The sequence below is a fragment of the Salvelinus alpinus genome, chromosome 22 (assembly GCF_045679555.1).
Source record: "Salvelinus alpinus chromosome 22, SLU_Salpinus.1, whole genome shotgun sequence".
Classification (NCBI taxonomy): domain Eukaryota; kingdom Metazoa; phylum Chordata; class Actinopteri; order Salmoniformes; family Salmonidae; genus Salvelinus; species Salvelinus alpinus.
Window position 1 is genome coordinate 5,165,029 of NC_092107.1, and position 22,948 is coordinate 5,187,976.

The 22,948-nt window shown below is 41.6% G+C and overlaps 1 protein-coding gene across 1 annotated transcript in view; it reads right to left on the minus strand.

Annotated features, from left to right (window-relative positions):
• LOC139548862 (carboxypeptidase D-like) overlaps positions 1–22,948 on the minus strand; it is a 37,211-nt gene that overhangs the window by 7,674 nt on the left and 6,589 nt on the right. The window contains exons 3-8 of the mRNA XM_071358759.1: positions 4,670–4,812; positions 4,224–4,393; positions 3,464–3,841; positions 3,224–3,336; positions 2,544–2,735; positions 32–199 (exon numbers count right to left, since the gene is read on the minus strand). Coding sequence (XP_071214860.1) covers positions 32–199; positions 2,544–2,735; positions 3,224–3,336; positions 3,464–3,841; positions 4,224–4,393; positions 4,670–4,812 — 1,164 coding nt within the window. The remainder of the gene's footprint in view (positions 1–31; positions 200–2,543; positions 2,736–3,223; positions 3,337–3,463; positions 3,842–4,223; positions 4,394–4,669; positions 4,813–22,948) is intronic.

Consider the following 22,948-nt stretch of genomic DNA (forward strand, 5'->3'; position numbering starts at 1 on the left):
CATCGAAAAATGGGGGGAGCTTAGGGCTTACCTCCATGTAGGTTGGCTGAGAGTACAAAGGGATTACTCTTGAGCCAGTTCATCACAGCGATGGTCTCTGGCTGCCTGGGTTCAGTGATGGTAGTAAACTGGTCAGGGAAGTTACGGTTCAGGTCAAAGTTGTTACTGTTGTTGCGTCCCGTGTACCCTCTGACATCACCTGCGAGAGAAAAAGAACAACAAGATCTTAGCTAGCAAGCTAGACAATCAGTCATTATCAAGAATCAAGTCGACAATCTACTGGCAAATTCTTTGCAATCCTTATGAAGAGAAATTATAGACAAAATGTATCGGTGCTCATCGGCAATTGGGCATCAACATCACACAACAAGTTGGAAATCGCAAATTCAACAATGACTGGTTTGGAAGGAATCAGTGGCTAACTACAAGCATTGCAAAGCAATCACTAGCCTGCTATTCAGTGGAGTGGGTGTGTGGTCCAAGTCTGGGTTTAAGGGTCTCTTTTCCAAGCTTAAAAAGATAAACATTCACATGCAACACCATGGGCCAGAAAAGGTTGAATAAATTGGCAATGCTGTCAATCCAGCATGACTTCGGCTGCGTTCAAGACAACTGGGAACTCTGAAAAAAACAAGCTCTGACTGGGAAAATACCTTTTGGTCATCCAACTCAGAATTCCAAGTCGTGAACTCGGGCCTCTTTCAAGAGCTCCGACCTGAAGATCACCGACGTCATGATTCAATGTTGTTTTTCCCCCCCCGAGTTCCCAGTTGTCTTGAAAGCACCATAAATACAGAGAATGCCATACTTTGATGACAAAGTTTGATGGCAAAATTTGCACACATGAAGAACCGCCGCGCCACCTTCCTGTTCAAGTGAGCACAGCACAACAAGGTGAGTCCAAAAATGTATTGTATGCTGCTGCATAAATTATGGAATATGCCAGGGAGACATGTATACTGTAGCTAACAAAGTAATACTAAGTGTATGCGGTGTAGTAAGCTATTAGTAGCCCATGTGCCTCACCATAATAATTTGGTCCCTTTCCCCCTCGTAACTTAGCCTACTGTTCTGACTTGGTGATGTACATGTAGCTTATAACCTGTGTTAGAGAAATGTAATCATCAAATATTGTAAGAGCTTTCATTGTCTGCTTATATGCCCCCTTTATTTATCCTATGGTTCTGACTTGGTGTACAGGGAGAATACTGTAAGAACGGCCCATGTTGTGAATTGTCACTGTATATTTCAAAAGTACTGAACAAATGGTTAGATTGACTACGTCCATCCTAGCGCGCTCATTAATGTCTTAATTGAAATTACAGATTGGCATAAGGGGACGACGAGCGGATAAGAGGCATAGTTTGTACATATCAATTCTCAGTAGAAACCACATTTGTTTAAGCAAGCCATAAGTTTTTTTAAACGGCAGTAAATGAGGCTGAATGAACTGTTTTGCTGCCAGACAAGGCTCCGCTGATAGCCAGGTGTAGCAGTGGTAAGGATTCACTCCATGGTGCTGAAAAGAAAGCTCTGCTGTTAGAACAGCTTTATGTCTGACACTTGTTTTTGTTTACAGCCAGACAGTAACTTAGGCCAGGTCTTCCCAAACTTTTTCACTCAGGCCCCCTTTCCAGCACTGGGGAACATCCCGCCTATACATTTTGCCTTGTCTAATGTGTATTCTTGTGATATTTGAGTGACTCAAGCATTACAACTGTTGGGTTTGACATTTTGAACATTGAGATATTAAATAAATGATAGAGAAAGAAGCATAGAATCAAAGGAGAAAGTAAAGGGTTCTCTGTAGAAGGACAGATAGCTGTGGAATGTGTTGGGATGTGTTGGGGGACGGGAGCAGAGCACTGTGTGAAATATAGGGAAGACAGATGGATATCTGTGGATCAGGAGGTGAGGGGTGAGGTCAGTTCCCCTTAAGGGAGTAATCAGGGTTAGTATCTGGTTAACTTCTTTCTCTTGGGCATAAACTAAGGATTGGAGAGAAGGAGTGTCTTAAGTAGGATGTATATAACCAAATGGAGAGAAATGTTTTGCTGTCTGATTACAGCTGTACAGAACCTTTGGGAAGAATTAAACTTGGTTAAAGCTTCTCTAGTGTCCGTGGGTTATTTACTCTGAAAAATAAGACCCTAACACAACAAATCTATGGGCTACAAAACCTAGCTAAAAAGCGTTAACTGACATGGGCTAGTTGATCAACTGGACATTTCTTCCAAGTTATAAATAGCTCTCTAAGGTATGCAATGACTGACTTGAGAGAAAAACTGATGATCCACTACCCAATTTCGAAATTGCACCTTGTGCTTCTACTATTACAACTTTCAAGAGTAAGTTGAAAGCCAGACTGATCCTTCAAAAATAAATAAAACAAAGTATATATTTTTTGGAGGGGGGGGGCGGACCACTGACTTTATGCTACTGGTAATCATGTTTAATGTCTTAATTTAGGGGTACACTGTATTTTTATTGTGGACAGGCAACGTCTTTCACAAATAGACCCCACACACACATTCCTCTCTTACCCTCCCTGGCGATCTCATAACCATCTGGGTTCATGGAAGGCATGATGTGTATCCGGGTCGTGTTGACCAGCTGGGTGACCTCAGGGTCGCTGCCATAGTTATGGCACAGGTACTCAATGAGGTTGAGGAGCAGCTCGCGTCCCACCACCTCGTTCCCATGCATGTTAGCTATATACTTGAACTCTGGTTCACCTAAAGGGGAGAAAATAGTGGGAAAATAAATTTAAAAAAACGTGTTAGTGCTATTAAAAGAGAAGTAGGGCAGAGTCGGCTGGGAGAGAATGAGGGACGGAAGTCTCCTGAACAAATTCACACTCAATTAAACTAAAGCACACCATTCATTTGAAAACCCTCCTTATCCTTGCACTGTAATTTCTAGGCTCCCCACTATTGAAAAAATACAATGCTGTAATGGGCCTGCAGATAAGAGTGAGTACCCCCACATTCAAAAGGATATGAAGCTACTAGATCATTGAGCTGAAGCAATAATATCAGGATCTTTTACAGGAAGCAATCAGCAGAACTGCTATTTTTTTAGACTATGAATTTCTGTGTATGAACACAATCCAGTTACTATAAGAAGTTAGATCAATATAAACCACACAGCCATAGATTGAAGGCATTGCTTTAGAGTTAATAGTCTCTTCTGGAGCTCCAGTGTCACCAAAACACACCCATACCTGGCTCATGGACGGTGGGGTTGTCTGATATCACCATGACGTAGAGCTCACGGTCCTCTGCTGACTTCCCAATGGAGTAGAGATGAGCGATGGAACGGAAGCTGTTGCTGTACCTGTTGTGTTGAAAGAACAAGGCTTTTCACATTTGATTAAAGCCGTCACATCCTAACATTACTTGCTAGCATAACATTTGAAATGCTTAATTGCAAAGGCAAGCCTATTAAGCAAACATAACAGTACCTGCGCAGGAACAGCTCCATGTCATTGTAATGGTGGTGGCGGAAGTCCTGTGGCTGGATGGGCTGGTGCTCAGGCTGGGCTGGGGGCTGAACCTCCTGGGGAGTGGAGCTCTCGTTGGCCCCAGAGGTCCCCATCTCAGAGGTGGTGCTTGATGTCTCGATGGTGGTGGAGTCAGGGTCAGAGGTTGTGGTAGGGTCAGAGGTTGTGGTAGGGACAGAGGTTGTGGTAGGGACAGAGGTTGTGGTAGGGACAGTGGCAGTGGTAAAGGGTACAGTTATGCCACCTGTGGGTTCATTTCCCAGGGGTGCCAGGGTGAAGTTGAGCTCCGTGGCCTTGCCCTCCACCACTTGAACCCCAACTACTGTCATGGGCATGTACCTATGAAGAGAGAAATATTGAATATGTTTCTTTTGTTGCAGTTAAAATAAAACATATTAGAAATGCAAGAAACTAAGTAAAAACCCTGTGCACAGCAGTGTATCTAAATCCAGGTGATATCTTTTAAATGTATTTCACCAGGAAGTTTCAGGAATAATGGGAAAGTACCAGAATGGGGAAACATCTTAGAGGAAATGAAGCTCTAAGATGTACATTTACTTCATGTAAGAAAACACCATACACAAATCAGTTCCAAGGAAAATAGGAACTAAAAATCAGGAGTAGAGTATGCTTCTTTTGTTAAAGACTTTCTTTTCTGTACCCTGTGCCTGCAAGTTACTGTAGCAGCAGGAGAGGAGTTCATTTCTCCAGCAGTACTCACCCTGTGGCTATAGCTGAGACATTGTATGTCCCAGGAAGCAGCAGGCGGTAGAAGTCACCAAACTTGGCCGTGGTCAGGTTATGGTTGATGCCTGCCACCACAATGCTGACATCAGGCAGAGCTGTCCCATTGGTAGCCTCGTTCACATAGCCTCGAACTCCAATGTGAACCTGGGAGATCAACAGGATAACGTCAGAAGAGATGAAGAGATGAACAAATGAAGCTCAAATAACTGAAGTGCTGCCTATAAGTAAGTAACTACTGCAAATGGATGTCAAGATGGAACAATCTCTTCAATTCAAATAAATAAATAAATAAATAAATAGAGTACAGTAGTAAGAACCAGAGAGTAGTTAGGAATACTACAGCTAGTCATATGTGCAATTAAATTGTGTGTGTGATAGTTTAAAAGTTTGAGTGTGACACTGTGTCTTGTGAAAGCCAACCTGCTCCAGGTAGGCAATGAGTGACTCCCTGTTATACTCCCACTCTTTCTTTAACTCGGAGGCCGGTGGAAATTTACAGCAGCTCAGTTCCATGGTGATCTCCAGGCAGTTTCCATTCAGGTAGTTATAGTCCTGCATGCCTCCTGAACAGGGATGACAAATTGTACCTTATGTCAAAATGTTTTGAGTTTGAGTTTATTTTTGTATTTTTTTCCTGCAAACATTTCAAGATCTCTCTGCTTGAAAACCACTCACGAGGACATCAGTATTAATTTTGGAAGCACAACCTAAAGAAAGTGGACAAGCATACAAAATAAACTGTCAAAAGAAAGTGTGTTGACTTCTGTTGAGGTCATGAAAGCAACAGCATGAACACAGGCCTAATGCTTTGCATCAGGATGTCCTTAAATCTACACCAAACCCAGGATGTAGGCTAAAGGTGTTGATCAATGCAAAGTGCCTCTGGCAGAGCAGAGTAGGCTGTGGCCAGCACCAGCCTTTCCTCCAGTCCAGGGCTGCCTGGTGGAGGACTGTGTTTGCTGTGGCCTGGTGCCACCTGCCACTCAGGCAGCGTTCCCAGCTTGTTTTCAGCACAAAGCCAGACAGCAGGGAGGCAGGCAGTAGGCCTCTGGAAGGTTGCCATGACTGGGTTTGACCAGCAGCATTTTAATATACCAGACATTTGAGAAAGTTACCGGACCCATATGCATTGAGTGCCTAACCTGACTAGGGCGTCCATCCATGGTGCTCAGAAAGACAGAAATCAACAAGTGTAATTCATGTTAAAAGAACATGCAAGACGAGGATACAACGATGTGTGGTCCTTATTGAAATATGATGTGCACTTTGAAGATGTTAGAATAACTGTCCACATGTACTTTTCCTCTGCCAACAAGACAAGTAACGAACAGCTAAACACTAGCCTGTCAATATACCATAGTCCCCATAGAAGAAACGTTTACCCAGGCCTATTCTGTTGGTCAGCTTGTCGATAAAAAAAATATTGCCTATTCCAAACAGACTCTGGGACGATAGATCCCAAATTCATACAACCAGTAGGCATAAACAACATTAAAAAGTTAAAAAGCAACAGATCAGAACGTTTAGCTTAAAATGTTGATAAACTATTATTTCTTCAGATTATAAACGCAGCAATGTGCACAAGACAGTAGGCTAAGTGTAAATATTTGTTCCATAACGCAATTATCAGGAAAATTGTCAAAAGCACACCGCAAATGCGAGCAGTTTCATGTGACAGAGATTAAAATATTATTTAGAAATGTAGAAAGAGTGGAGATCGAATATGCCACAACTAGCATGGGTTACTAATATGACTAGGATTGTGCTTTATCCTCTTGGGACTATAGGGGGTGCTGTTCCGCATTAGCATATTTGGGTCTCCAAATTAAACTGCCTCGTGCTAAATTCTTGATCGTACAATATGCATATTCTTGTTATTATTGGATAGAAAACACTTTCTAGTTTCTATAGAAGTTGGAATTTTGTCTCTGAGTGGTACAGAACAATATCTACAGCACTTTTCATGACAGGGGTCAGATTTCAGAAATTTTTACCCCTGATCTGGAGTCTGTTTTTAAGGCGACAGTGAATGCTATGAAGAAACCGACACTGCCTACGTCTTCCTCTGGGTGTCTGTACGTCATCACGTTTTGAATGGAGTCTATTGCACAATCCCAGCCCATATAAAACCACAAAACGTGGGAAGACCTCTCTCTCTTCTCCGCGCGCCACAAGCAAGATGGACATCGGACCTGCCTCATTCCAAATCGTTGTTTAACTAGTTATATTTCTCCGGTCATGTTTTCAGTCGTTATAGTTGTTAAAAACATCATAATGTAGTTAATTTGAACCGTTTTATAGCAATTTATATCCGTTTAGTGCGATTTTGAGGAATTTCTTTGTAGTGCACTTTTTAGCTTTGGAAACGTTTCGGGGTGTCGGTCGTTGGTGGTGGACATTTCGAAGGACAGAGGACATCTATCGACCAAAAGACGTTTATAACATAGAAAGGATACATTGCCCAAGAATCTGATGGAAGAACAGCTCAAAGTAAGCAATATTTAATATGATAAATCGTTGTTCTGTCGAAATATTTTAAACGCATATTTCGCCATTTTGTTTGGTATAGCTTCACTTGGCGAACCCTGTATTGAAAAGTAAGGATAATTTTAAAAATGTAAATCAGCGGTTGCATTAAGAACTAATTTGTCTTTCGATTCCTGTCAACCCTGTATTTTTTATTCAAGTATATGATTAGCTTTCGATTAAACTAGATCACTCTGAAAGCTGACGTTCCTCATTTTGAGGCTTGAGTTGTGACTATTTCCATTGTATAACCACGGTTTTGTATGGCTAAATATGCACCTTTTCGAACAAACTGTATATGTATGTTGTAAAATGATGTTACAGGAGTGTCATCGGAAGAATTCTGAGAAGGTTAGTGAAAAAATGAATATATTTTGGCGGTGATTACGTTATAGCGCTCTTTGGCTGGAATCGATGCTCTGGTAACGTTTGCACATGTGGTATGCTAACTTATCGATTTATTGTGTTTTCGCTGAAAAACGCTTAGAAAATCTGAAATATGGTCTGAAATCACAAGAACTGGGTCTTTCCATTGCTATGCTTTGTCTATTTTTATGAAATGTTTTATGATGAGTAAATTGGTCATACACGTTGCTCTATCTAGTAATTCTAGTCGATTTGTGATGGTCGGTGCAATTGTAAACTGTGATTTCTACCTGAAATATGCACTTTTTTCTAACAAAAACTATCCTATACCATGAATATGTTATCAGACTGTCATCTGAAGAGGTTTTTTCTTAGTTAGTGGCTATCAATATCTTAGTTGAGCCGAATTGGTGATAGCACCTGAAGGAGTAAGAAACTGATGGAGTTAGAATAGTGGTGTATTTTGCTAACGTGTTTAGCTAATAGATTTACATATTTTGTCTTCCCTGTAAAACATTTTAAAAATCTGAAATGGTGGCTTTATTCACAAGATCTGTATCTTTCATCTGGTGTCTTGGACTTGTGATTTAATGATATTTAGATGCTACTATCTACTTATGAAGCTATGCTAGCTATGCTAATCAGTGTGTGGGGGGATGGGGGGTGCTCCCGGATCCGGGTTTCTGAGGCAGTAGAAGTTAACTACTGGACAATGAAAGAAAGTTGATATAAAATAATTTCCTCCAACGATATGGTCAGATTTTGGCTAGGCTACTTTGAAGCAAGGTAAGACATGACTCATAACATGTAGTAACACTATCAGGTTTCAAACATTTAAGTATGATTTCAAAATGCATACTGCTCATTGCAAAGTGGTGTGTGACGCGCTGTTTGAGACGCTGCAGTAGCAGCTCGCGCTGTCTGACAGATTTTACGCTCAAAGGCTTTGTATCTCTCTATGCTTTACACGTGTGATAAATAAGATGCATAACAAATATACTGTACGCCAATTTAATTCCACTAAATTATGCAAAGTAACCTATAGAGTATAGCCCGATAAGCATGACCAATCAAATGTATTTCCAACAAATGGTATTTCAATCAACGAAAAGTCTAAAAAGCATTATTTCGCAATGAGATTTTTTCTTCTCCCGGACAATTGGCCTGCATCAATTTTATTTATCGGCTTTTCTATTTTTGTAAATTTTAGTAAAATCGTCCAAAAGCCGGTTATTACCAGCTAACGGAAATCCTGAACCCAATATAAGTAGGATACTCAACCCTCTTCCTCACTCACACAAACAAGGCCAAGTCACTCTGTCATCCTTAAACAAACACAATCCAGGGTACAAAAGCACGCACCCACACACTAATTCACAGGAGACAAACAGCACAAGCAACAACGCCAGCTCTTTCATCTGAATGTGTGAGGTCTACCAGCCTCAGGTTAGCGTGATGTGGGCAAGATACAACACAGCAGATTCAGCATTTACATAATCAAACGACACACACACACACACACAGCAGAGACAACTAACGTGGCTGCTTGTGATTTAGCCAACTACAGGATGTGGCCCTAATACAGGAATCTTCAGAAGGTATTTGACACAGAGAGGGAAAGGAGGGGAACAGGAGGAGGAGAAACAGAGGGGAGAGGAAGTGAGTGTCCATCCAGCCATCATTAGTTAGTGACTGTAATAATTTACATGGGCCCAGTTAATAAAAAAGTAATATCCAGTATGGCGGCTGTTTAATCCACACACATCAGGGTTGAATGTGTGTGTGTTAGGCTACTTCTCACAGAGAGGAAAGGTATCAGAAAGCACAGAGTAAGCCCTTACTAACACAATACTGAGTCAGCCCAGGACAAGCTAGAATACAAGCCAGAGTGGTACATGCAGCTGTTGAACATCCTCTCAAATGGCTGCATCACTGTAACTGCCTGGCATGCAGATTAATTCTGGGTACTGTGGTTTTGGTTGACTGGTAAAGACTGTTGTAAAATGGGTCTGTGCATATTTGGAAACAACAGCTGGTGCACGAAATCTAACGAAGTCTCTAGATTTTGCTCGCCTGAAGTAGAGTATATTGTGATAAATTGCAGGTCACACTACTTGCCTAGAGAGTTTTCAGACATACTTTTCGTGGCTGTTTATTTACCACCACAGACAGATGCTGGCACTAAGACCGCACTCAGTCAGCTGTATAAGGAAATAAGCAAACAGGAAACCACTCACCCAGAGGCGGCGCTCCTAGTGGCCGGAGACTTTAATGCAGGGAAACTTAACTCAGTTCTACCAAATTTCTATCAACATGTTAAATGTGCAACAATAGGGGAAGAAATTATATATCCCCTATACTCTACACGCAGAAACAAATACAAAGCTCTCCCTCGCCCTCCATTTGGTAAATCCGACCACAACTCTATCCTCCTGAATCCTGCTTACAAGCAAAAATTAAAGCAGGAAGCACTAGTGACTCGGTCTATAAAAAAGTGGTCAGATGAAGCAGATGCTAAACTACAGGACTGTTTTGCTAGCACAGACTGGAACATGTTCCGGGATTCTTCCGATGGAATTGAGGAGTACACCACATCAGTCACTGGCTTTATCAATAAGTGCATTGAGGACTTCGTCCCCACAGTGACTGTACATACATACCCCAACCAGAAGCCATGAATTACAGGCAACATTCGCACTGAGCTAAAGGGTAGAGCTGTCGCTTTCAAGGTGAGGGACTCTAACCCTCATCATCAAACAGGCAAAGCGTCAATACAGGGCTAAGATTGAATGATACTACATCGGCTTCGATGCTCGTCTTATGTGGCAGGGCTTGCAAACTATTACAGACTACAAAAGGGAAGCACAGCCGCGAGCTGCCCAGTGACACGAGCCTACCAGACGAGCTAAATCACTTCTATCCTCGCTTCGAGGCAAGCAACACTGAGGCATGCATGAGAGCATCAGCTGTTCCGGACGACTGTGTGATCACGCTCTCCGTAGCCGACATGAGTAAGACCTTTAAACAGGTCAACATACACAAGGCTGCGGGGCCAGACGGATTACCAGGACGTGTGCTCCGGGCATGTGCTGACCAACTGGCAGGTGTCTTCACTGACATTTTCAACATGTCCCTGATTGAGTCTATAATACCAACATGTTTCAAGCAAACCATCATAGTCCCTGTGCCCAAGAACACAAAGGCAACCTGCCTAAATGACTACAGACCAGCTCATGTCTGTAGCCATGAAATGCTTTGAAAGGTTGGCAATGGCTCACATCAACACCATTATCCCAGAAACCCTAGACCCATTCCAATTTGCATACCGCTCAAACAGATCCACAGATGATGCAATCTTTATTGCACTCCACACTGCCCTTTCCCACCTGGACAAAAGGAACACTTATGTGTGAATGCTATTCATTGACTACAGCTCAGCGTTCAACGCCATAGTACCCTCAATGCTCATCACTAGGCTAAGGATCCTGGAACTAAACACCTCCCTCTGCAACTGGATCCTGGACTTCCTGATGGGCTGCCCCGAGATGGTGAGGGTAGGTAGCAACACAAATAAATCGGTTCCCTCTGCCACGCTGATCCTCAACACAGGAGCTCCACAGGGGTGCGTGCTTCAAGTTCCTTGGTGTCCACATCAACAATAAACTAGAATGGTCCAAACACACCAAGACAGTCATGAAGAGGGCACGACAAAGCCTATTCCCCTTCAGGAAACTAAAAAGATTTGGCATGGGTCCTGAGATCCTCAAAAGGTTCTACAGCTGAAACATTGAGAGCATCCTGACTGGTTGCATCACTGCCTGGTACGGCAATTGCTCGGCCTCTGACCGCAAGGCACTTCAGAGGGCAGTGCGTACGGCCCAGTACATCACTGGGGCTAAGCTGCCTGCCATCCAGGACCTCTACACCAGGCGGTGTCAGAGGAAGGCCCTAAAAATTGTCAAAGACCCCAGCCACCCATAGACTGTTCTCTCTACTACCGCATGGCAAGCGGTACCAGAGTGCCAAGTCTAGGACAAAAAGGCTTCTCAACAGTTTTTACCCCCAAGCCTCCTGAACAGGTAATCAAATGGATACCCGGACTATTTTCATTGTGTGCCCCCCCCAAACCCTATTTTTACGCTGCTGCTACTCTCTATTTATCATATATGCATAGTCACTTTAACTATACTTTCATGTACATACTACCTCAATTGGGCCAACCAACCAGTGCTCCCGCACATTGGCTAACCGCATTGTGTCCCGCCACCCGCCACCCACCACCCCCTCTTTTATGCTACTGGTACTATCTGTTCATCATATATGCATAGTCACTTTAACCATATCTACATGTACATACTACCTCAGCCTGACTAACCGGTGTCTGTATGTAGCCTCGCTACTTTTATTGCCTTGCTACTGTATATAGCCTGTCTTTTAACTGTTGATTTATTTCTTTACTTACCCATTGTTCACCTAACACCTTTTTTGCACTATTGGTTAGAGCCTGTAAGTAAGCATTTCACTGTAAGGTCTACACCTATTGTATTCGGCGCACATGACAAATAAACGTTGATTTGAAGAGTTTAGATATAAAACCACAAGACAGTTGTATGGTGGGTTATTATAAATCTATTTGATGCCAGGCCTTATGGCGGCAGCATAGCACAAAATATATTTCTACAGTTCTCATAATATTTTGCTTGAGTCATGGTAGAGGAAACATTGCAACACTTGTTGGACTGCCTTGCATGGCTGTTAAATGGCAGGGTGTGTGCAAGCCCCAGTCTAGTTATGCTAAGCTGACATCTGTAGTGAAACAGATCAACATGGTGGTGTCCCATGTGAGCCTGTTAGAGAGTACTTTAGAGATGTTAGTTAGAATAGTTCCCAAGGGCTTAGTCCCCTATGGTGACACCAGCAGGGTGCAACAGGCCTAGGCTATGTCTCTGACAGTGCCTCTATGGACACTGGCTAATAACCTTAGCATGAAAAAGACTGTACAGTGTGCATTGTAACAATGCTCCTAATAATAGTAATCTTACAGTGACTTTTCATGTTTAACGATTTGCCTGGCGGCACCTGTAATGTGAGTATCATATGACATGTCATAGTAGACAATATCTGAGAGCAAACATCCTCCAGACATAGAGCTCATGACAGGACATCTAGCCTATCAGCCCCAACCTCCACATCCTCCCTCCCGGCAGGATACACCAATGACTGTATATATACGATATATACAAAAGTATGTGGGACACCCCTTCAAATTTGTGGATTCAGCTATTTCAGCCAAAACAGTTGCTGACAGGTGTATACAGTCATGCAATCTACACAGACAAACATTGTCAGTAGAACGGCCTAACTGAAGAGCTCAGTGACTTTCAGTGTGGCACCGTCATACGATGCCACCTTCCCAACAAGTCAGTTCATCAAAGTTTTGCCCTGCTAGAGCTGCCCCGGTCAACTGTAAGTGCTGTTATTTTGAAGTGGAAACGTCGAGGAGCAACAATGGCTCAACCGTGAAGTGGTAGGCCACACAAGCGCACAGAACGGGACCGCGGAATACTGAAACGGTGGCGCGTAAAACTCTGTCCTCAGTTGCAACACTCACTACTGAGTCCCAAACAGCCTCTGGAAGCAACATCAGCACAAGAGCACTAATGGTCTTGAGGCTGAAGGGAGGCAAGTCCCCGCAGCAATGTTCCAACATCTAGTAGAAAGCCTTCCCAGAAGAGTGGAGGCTGTTATAGCAGCAAAGGGGGGACCAATTCCATATTAATGCTCATGATTTGTTGAATGAGATGATCGACGGGCAGATGTCCACATACTTTTGGTCATGTAGTTTATGAATGGACAAAGCCATCAATCGTGTGATACCATTCATTCCTATGTGAATACTCAATAGTGCATTAAAGCCAAATGAAGTCGGTTAAGATGACGTCTCATGGAGACATAACATGCGCAGTTTGAGCTACTCCAGGAAGTGACATTGCAGTCTGCCCCCTCTCATTGAGTTGAAGGCCGACCGGGTACTTGTACTGTAGCAACTAAATTATCCTTAGAATTTCCTCTGTGTGCTATTTTAAAATAATCGGTTCAATGACATACATCTGGTGTATTAGAAGCAATTATTGATGCCATGATTGTCTTAGATGTTTTTTCATTTTACATAAAGATTGCCATTTTTACATTCACTATAATGGGGATCCTGTTTTCTGCTAACAATACCTGCAGTACCGTGGTCGGCCTTGAACTTCCGTGGCTTCAATGAGAGAGGGAAGTCATTCACTCCTGGAATAGGCTAAACACACCCTCATCCAGTGTTTTCCCTAAGTACATGGAGTAGGCAGCTAAATAGGGAAAAAGTAGCCAGCCAGGGAGTTCCGGCTGGCTACTTTGCAGAACGAGCTCTATTTTGGTGGCCTCTGGGACATTCTAACAGCTTGATTCCATCCAAAATACACTGCACTAAATGATTTAATACTTTAAAGACTTTACCTCCCAGATTGATCAAATGAGTTGTGGTATTGAGTAAAAATGAATTCAGATATCGTCTAGGCCTATGATCAGGTCAATTTTTTAAATAAGATAACCTTTTTAACATTAAACCTGTCCTCTTGAGAATAAAGTCACATGTACAGACAGAAACAATATAGAATTGCAGGAAAATGGTTTTAAAAATGCAAACATTTTCAGTGGTAAGACCACCCGACATATTGTATAAAAGTGGGAGTGCACAATGAAGCAGGTGTTAAAAATGGGCTTTGCTACACAGAAAGCAGCAGTTGACTACTACATTTTTGACACTTTAATCAGTAGGCCTATATCAATATCTTTAATAATACCATAGAAGTATCATTACCTTTTATAACCTTCAATCTGTTATCATATTTTGGACCAGAATGAGGCTCTCTTAACACCACCTACTGTTCCTGCAGTGAGGATTCAACATCTTCATTGAATGTTTTCAAAATGTAGCCGCAGATAATCGCTAGTACCAGGTGAGACCCCACTTTGCCTCCCGAACAGCCTGAATTCTTTGGGGCATGGAAACGTTGCTCAATTGATATCAAGGGACCTAACATGCCAGGAAAACATTCCCCATGCCATTACACCACTGCCACCAGCCTGTACCATTGACACCAGGCAGGATGAAGCCATGGACTCATGCTTCTTACGCCAAATCCTGACTCTGCCATCAGCATGACGCAACCGGGATTATTTTTCCTCTCCTCAATTGTCCAGTGTTGGTGATCGCGTGCCCACTGGAGTGGCTTCTTCTTGTTTTTAGCTGAAAGGAGTGGAACCCAATGTGGTTGCCTGCTGCAGTAGCCCATCCGTGACAAGGACCAACGAGTTGTGCGTTCCGAGATGCCGTTCTGCACACCACTGTTGTATGGAGCCATTATTAGTCTGTTTGTTGCCCACCTGTTAGCTTGCACAATTCTTGCCATTTTCCTTCAACCTCTCATCAACAAGCGTTTTTTTTCACCCACAGGACTGCCGCTGACTGGATGTTTTTGTTTGTCGCACCATTCTTGGTAAACCCTAGACACTGTTGTGCGTGAAAAGCCCAGGAGCCAGGCCGTTTCTGAGATACAGGAACAGGCGCGCCCTGTACCTACAGGTATACCACGCTCAAAGTCACTAAGGTCACTCATTTTGCTCCTTATAACGTTCATTCGAACAGTAACTGAATGCCTCGATGACCGTCTACCTGCTTCATTTAGCAAGCCACAGTCACGTGACTCATTGGCTGTAGGAGCGAACCATTTGTGAACAGGGTGGTGTACCTAATAAACTGGCCAGAGTGAACAAACAAGATTTGTTTTACTTGTCCCAATGCGATACCATGGACATAACCATATTGTATGATTTAAAAATAGCGAAGGGATATAAGGAGATGTACTTTATTTTGTCAGTTCGACACCTTTTATAAACTAGCCAACATTTGCTGTTCGGTCGCCAATCAAAGGAAAGTAAATGGCCTATGCACCCAACTCCGTGGCTGGTTATATGAAAGTTGAAACACGCAACATAAAATAAATGAATGTGCCAAAAAACAGTAATTAAGTGGATTTCAACTCATTGTTACCACTTACATTAAATGGCACGTGTAAATTCACTCACAGGAGATGAAGGAGCATCATGCTCTCCCTCCTCCGTGAAAAGAAATTTGACTGCAGCCAACCACAGATAACAAAAACAACACAGGTACCAAGCGGAGGGACAGACAGCCGACTGACAAACCAGCAGTGTTTCCAGGTCATCGCTCGCTTTGTGACTGACAGGCGCCTGTCGTATCAATAGAAGATGCATATCGTTCATTCTAGCGGGAGAAGGCTATACAGACTTTTCTGACTAGCAAACTTGAAACTTTTAAATGAGCAGAAGCCTGAAGTGAAGTGGAAAAGGTAGCCGGCCGACAATGAGTCTGTTATCGGCTGTTTAGACGACGGCTGGCAATTAGGGAAAACACTGCTCATCATCTCACTGTGAGGTAACCATTGTGTCTATATCTTTCACCTGACCCATGCCCTGGCCAAAGCCCCCAACGATACATAATATAAGAACGAACGGCGTTAAAGAGGCTACGTGGGGTTACATGTAAATACACTAGGCCTGTTACTCCCTCTTCACTTTACTCTGAAGTGGTAGAGGACAAAGAGAAAGGTGAACAGGAATGAATGTAACATTACACTGTAAAAAGGAAAATCCAGTTGTTTTTATGGTAACTTGATGGCAGCCAGTTAGCTGTATGTTACTGTAAAACTAAATAAACTTTGGTTTAACACTACATATTAAATGTAAGCTCCCATATAGTTTTTGTTCAGGTAACTTCCATGTAAAAGAACCCATAAACACCAACATGTGAAGATCATAGGAGCATGTCAAATTGAGTGTCAAATGAAAGCTAAGAGTCAATCTTTTTTTTAGGAATTATGGCGTATATCCATTTTCAACCATTTCTTATTAAAAACATATTGGAATAAGCACAGGCTTTGGTTTCATGATAAACAGATGGAAAAGGGGTCTTAGAAAAAGTATTACAAGTTATTAGAAATAGAGTACCAGTGAAAAGTTTGGACACACCTACTCATTCCAGAGTTTCTTTATGTTTACTATTTTCTACATTGTAGAATAATAGTGAAGACATCAAAACTATGAAATAACACATATGGAATCATAACCAAAAAAGTGTTAAACAAATATAGTTTATATTTGAGATACTTCAAAGTAGTCACCCTTTGCCTTGATGACAGCTTTGGACACTTGGCATTCTCTCAACCAGCTTCATGAGGTAGTCACCTGGAATGCATTTCAATTAACAGGTGTGCCTTGTTAAGTTAATTTGTGGAATTTCTTGCGTTTGAGCCAATCAGTTGTGTGTGACAAGGTAGGGATGGTATACAGAAGATGGTCTTTTACCAAAATAAGGCTAAGTCCATATTATGGCAAGAACAGCTCAAATAAGCAAAGAGAAATGACAGTCCATCATTACTTTAATACATGAAGGACAGTCAATCCAGAAAATGTATAGAACTTTAAAAGTTTCTTCAAGTGCAGTCGCAAAAACCCTCAAGCGCTATGATGAAACTGGCTCTCATGAGGTCCGCCACAGGAAAGGAAGATCCAGAGTTACCTCCGCTGCAGAGGATAAGTTCATTAGAGTTAACTGCACCTCAGATTACAGCCCAAATAAATGCTTCAGACTTCAAGTAACAGACATCTCAATATCAACTGTTCAGAGGAGACTGTGTGAATCAGGCCTTCGTGGTCTAATTGCTGCAAAGAAACCACTACTAAAGGACACCAATAATAAGAAGAGACTTGCTTGGGCCAAGAAACACGAGCAATGGACATTAGACTGGTGGAAATATGTTCTTTGGTCTGATGAGTCCAAATTTGAGATTTTTGGTTCCAACCAAAAGACGCCGAGTAGGTGAACGGATGATCTCCGCATGTGTGGTTACCACCGTGAAGAATGGAGGAGGTGGTGTGATGGTGCTTTGCTGGTGCCAGGTCTGTGATTTATTTAGAATTCAAGGCACACTTAACCAGCATGGCTACCACAGCATTCTGCAGCGATACGCCATCCCATCTGGTTTGCATTTAGTGGGACTATCATTTGATTTTCAACAGTACAATGACCCAAAACACACCTCCAGGCTGTGTAAGGGCTATTTGACCAAGAAGGAAAGTGATGGAGTGCTGCATCAGATGACCTGAAGGAAAAGCAGCCAAGTGCTCAGTATACGTGGGAACTCCTTCAAGACTGTTGGAAAAGCATTCCTCATGAAGCTGGTTGAGAGAATGCCAAGTGTGTGCAAAGCTGTCATCAAGGGAAAGGATGGCTACTTTGAAGAACCTAAAATATATTTTGATTTGTTTAACACTTTTTTGGTTACTAAATTATTCCATATGTGTTATTTCACAGTTTTGATGTCTTCACTATTATTCTACAATGTAGAAAATAGTAAAAATAAATAAAATAAAAACCTTGAATGAGTAGGTGTCCAATCTTTTGACTGGCACTGTACATCAAAATAAAACATTGGCTTGTGTCTTGGAATTCCGTTACTAAAAACCCACATATCTTTACGGTATTTTCTAAATGTTCTCCCATATAAGGAAGGAGGATAATTAAATTTCACAGAAGTAACAAGGTAGACCTATCAATTAATTAATGTTTTTACTGATAATAATTCAGAAAAATAATTTTATATAACTAAAACAGGAAATTATTTTACCAAATCAGTAACAGAAGTTCAGAAAAAAAATTGTAACAGAATTTCTGCAGTCCCTCTCCTTCCCTTTACCAACCTCCCTCTCCGACTCTTACACCTACCCATGAGCCCCCTCTCTTTCCATTTACTGTAACCAGCATCCTCATCCACTGAGCACCGACCAACACGGAAGTCCATGGACATTGAAATGTAGTTTAAATTTGGTCAGTCCGCCCTGGCCTTGATTTCAACGTCCACAGACACCGTTTTTTGGTCTGGTCCCAAACAGCCTTGATTTCGAATGTCCACAGACGTCTAGACCAGCCTTAATTCGGCCCAAACATATTCGTCCATTTGGTCCGGACTAGAAGTCGACCGATTAATCGGAATGGCCGATTAATAAGGGCCGATTTCAAGTTTTCATAACAATCGGAAATCAGTATTTTTGGACACTGATTTTGTAGTTTTTTATTTATTTTTTAAACTTTTATTTAATCCTTATTTAACTAGGCAAATCAGTTAAGAACACATTCTTATTTTCAATGACGGCCTAGGAACGGTGGGTTAACTGCCTCGTTCAGGGGCAGAACGACAGATTTTTACCTTGTCAGCTCAGGGGATTCAATCTTGCAACCTTACAGGTAACTAGTCCAACGCTCTAACCACCTGATTACATTGCACTCCACGCGGAGCCTGCCTGATACGCGAATGCAGTAGAAGCCAAGGTATGTTGCTAGCTAGCATTAAACTTATCTTATAAAAAACAATCAATCAATCATAATCGTTAGTTAACTACACATGGTTGATGATATTACTAGTTTATCTAGCATGTCCTGCGTTGCATATAATCGATGCGGTGCGTATCGTTGCTCCAATGTGTACCTAACCATAAACATCAATGCCTTTCTTAAAATCAATATACAGAAGTATATATTTTTAAACCTGCATATTTAGCTAAAAGAAATCCAGGTTAGCAGGCAATATTAACCAGGTGAAATTGTGTCACTTCTCTTGCGTTCATTGCACGCAGAGTCAGGGTATATGCAACAGTTTGAGCTGCCTGGCTCATTGCGAACTAATTTGCCAGAATTTTACGTAATTATGACATAACATTGAAGGTTGTGCAATGTAACAGGAATATTTAGACTTATGGATGCCACCCGTTTGATAAAATACGGAACGGTTCCGTATTTCACTGAAAGAATAAACGTCTTGTTTTCGAGATGATAGTTTCCGGATTCGACCATATTAATGACCTAAGGCTCGTATTTCTGTGTGTTATTATGTTATAATTAAGTCTATGATTTGATAGAGCAGTCTGACTGAGCGATGGTGGGCACCAGCAGGCTCGTAAGCATTCATTCAAACAGCACTTTCATGCGTTTTGCCAGCAGCTCTGCTGTTTATGAATTCAAGCCTATCAACTCCCGAGATTATGCTGGTGTAACCGATGTGAAATGGCTAGCTAGTTAGCGGGGTGCGCGCTAATAGCGTTTCAAACGTCACTCGCTCTGAGACTTGGAGTAGTTGTTCCCCTTGCTCTGCATGGGTAACGCTGCTTCGAGGGTGGCTGTTGTCGATGTGTTCCTGGTTCGAGCCCAGGTAGGAGCGAGGAGAGGGATGGAAGCTATACTGTTACACTGGCAATACTAAAGTGCCTATAAGAACATCCAATAGTCAAAGGTTAATGAAATACAAATGGTATAGAGAGAAATAGTCCTATAATTCCTATAATAACTACAACCTAAAACGTCTTACCTGGGAATATTGAAGACTCATGTTAAAAGGAACCACCAGCTTTCATATGTTCTCATGTTCTGAGCAAGGAAATTAAACGTTAGATTTCTTACATGGCACATATTGCACTTTTACTTTCTTCTCCAACACTTTGTTTTTGCATTATTTAAACCAAATTGAACATGTTTCATTATTTATTTGAGGCTAAATTGATTTTATTGATGTATTATATAAAGTTAAAATAAGTGTTCATTCAGTATTGTTGTAATTGTCATTATTACAACACATTTTAATAAATCGGCCGATTAAATCGGTATCGGCGGTGAAAAATCATAATTGGTCGACCTCTAGTCCGGACCAAATCCGAACTAATCATAGACGTCCATGTTTCACAAGTTTGGACGGAACAGTACAGTGGAGCACAGTACAGTAAAGAGAGGTCAAGTATAGTTCAGTACATTCCTGTACTATACAGTAGAGTAGTGGAGTACAGTACACAGTTGAGCACACTAGAGTTGAGTACACTATAAATGTACTGAAGTTTACTCTACTGCACTGTGCTGTACTTTGATGTCCAAACTTGTGAAACATAAACATGTATGATTGGTTCAGATTTGGTCCAGTCCGGACCAACCAAATTAGGTCTTGTTTGGTGGCGGAGCTCATTAAAATGATTAAATCTAAAATCAAATAAAAAATATTATTTGTCACATGTGCCGAATACAACAAGTGTACACCTTACAGTGAAATGCTTACTTAATAGCCAGTGTATAGAATAATACCCGAATATGCAATCTTCCAATGAATATGTTTTTGTAAAATGTTCTGTTTAAATTGTTAAGAGTAGTCCTTATGCATAGTGCTTGAAATCAATGGTTTTTGTTTGGCATACATTTTAAGTGAAAAATCTGAGTCTCAGCACAATTCCATTACAGTGGAATTGCCCTACATTAACTTCACATCCCAAGACAAGTAGATAATTGACTGACTTTGATAATCATAAGAGGACAGACCTTCGACAAGACAAGTGGGAGTCTTATGGCAATTGACTTCTAAAAGAGAGAAATTCCCCAGAACTAACCTTGTCATCACTACAAACACCATAAGTCTGTTGTTCTGTTTGCAGTGATGAATGTTTGTAGCATTAGGCTACCAACCCTGCAATCCTGTTTGTATTGGCCTCCTACCCAAACCACAGTGACCTACTACCTTGCTCAACCAGCCCTGTTCTCATTCGCCAGTAAAGAGTTGATTCATTCCAGAATCCAGACAAAAGCTACAAACACATAAAGCTGCAAGGCCTATGAATACAGGGTACCTAATCCGGCTAGCAGGAAAACAACCTTGTTTGAATAACATTCAGTGCAGAGCTGGAGCATATCGGCCTTCAGTATTGTAACCGTAAATGAGGCCACATATGTTCTTCAATATAGTTCTCTACTACAGCATAATGATTTGTCCCGATGACTGTTAACAGGTTAGCTGTGATGTCAGTGAGCTAGAAAACAACAGCCCATCTATGAGATAACTATCAGTTATGAAAAACAAATAACAGACCTATAGGGCTCCTGAGTGGCACAGTGGTCTAAGGCAACGCATCTCAGTGCGAGAGGTGTCACTACAGACCCTGGTTCAATTCCAGGCTGTATCACAACCGGCCGTGATTGGGAGTCCCATAGGGGCGGTGCACAATTGGCCCAGCGTCGCCCGGGTTAGGGTTTGGCCGGGGTAGGCCATCATTGTAAATGAGAATTTGTTCTTAACTGACTTGCTTAGTTAAATAAAGGTTAAATAGTAGGTAGGGATGTGCATCTTTCAAGACGATTCGTACATATCATGGCACCGATACAATGCAGGAACGATACGCTTTAGCTTAAAATTATTCGAAGGGATTTGGTATGATTAGACAAACAAATCAATGAGATTCGGTTCAATGCATTAACATTTGGTGAATAAACATTCATTTACCATAGTAAATTAAAATCTGCTTCTGATGGAGCTCATGAGCGGGATCTGTTTGAGCTGACGTCTGTCTGCCTGTGTGTATGATGTATATGTCTATGGTGTATCTAGTCACCTGAGCCATAAGGCATCTACCACCCCCCTATTAGATTAGGGGGAGGCAATGAATGCTTTAAACTATCACCCACTTAAAAGTGAGCTAGTAATGTATCAATATGTATCTTTACAAATTAGCCATGACATAGCCAATGAATATATAGCAGAACTTCGGATTTCACCCAGTCTTAAAATGAAGTGGTTTTGACCATTTGGAAGTTTCTATGAAGTGAGCTCCTCCCGTTTCGACAATGCAGTGCCGCTTCCCTCGCAAAAGTGATGATGGCTGTCATCATTATGAAATTATCAACTTTACCCTGTATATCTAAAAATGACCATATACACTGATTGCATAAATCAAAACAACCAAAACTATTACTGATGGTGAACCTGATTAAAATAAAATCTGATGTAAACCCTGTTCAGCATTTGGGCTAATAGCCAGAGTTGTGTCTCTGGTACCTTACTTATATTCCGGTAAAACACCACTTTCAACAGCACATTTGATAACAATAACCTATCAAATCAATTGGCTGTCAGTCAATAATAAAGCCTAATAGGTGCCGCACAGATGTGCAAGATCAGGAATAAGGTGGACAGTGCATGAAGCAGAGCACAGTGCGCAGTGTGACTAGACTGCTGATATTGAGGTTGTTCGGAATGCAAAATGACTTGTAGATTAACGCAGTTGTCACAAAATATGAGGTATTTTTAGAAGGTAGAAAAAATATGACCAAAAGAAACTGTGAACCAACGATTCGTGACATTTTTCTGACAGAGTATATACATTTGGATCGGTTAAGGGTTCCATGGACCGATGGATCTTAAAGGTCCTTTACTGTTGTTCTGGGATTGATTTGTACTTTTCGCACCAAAGTACATTCATCTCTAGGAGACAGAACGGGTCTCCTTCCTGAGCGGTATGACGGCTGCGTGGTCCAATGATGTTTATACTTGCATACTATTGTTTGTACAGATGAACGTGGTACCTTCAGGCGTTTGGAAATTGCTCCCAAGGATGAACCAGACTTGTGGAGGTCTACAATTTGTTTTCTGAGGTGTTGGCTGATTTCTTTTGATTTTCCCATGATGTCAAGTAGAGGCACAGAGTTTGAAGGTAGGCCTTGAAATACATCCATAGGTACACCTCCAATTGACTCAAATTATGTCAATTAGCCTATCAGAAGATTCTAAAGCCATGACAAAATTTTATGGAATTTTCCAAGCTGTTTAAAGGCACAGTCAACTTCTGACCCACTGGAATTGTGATACAGTGAATTATAAG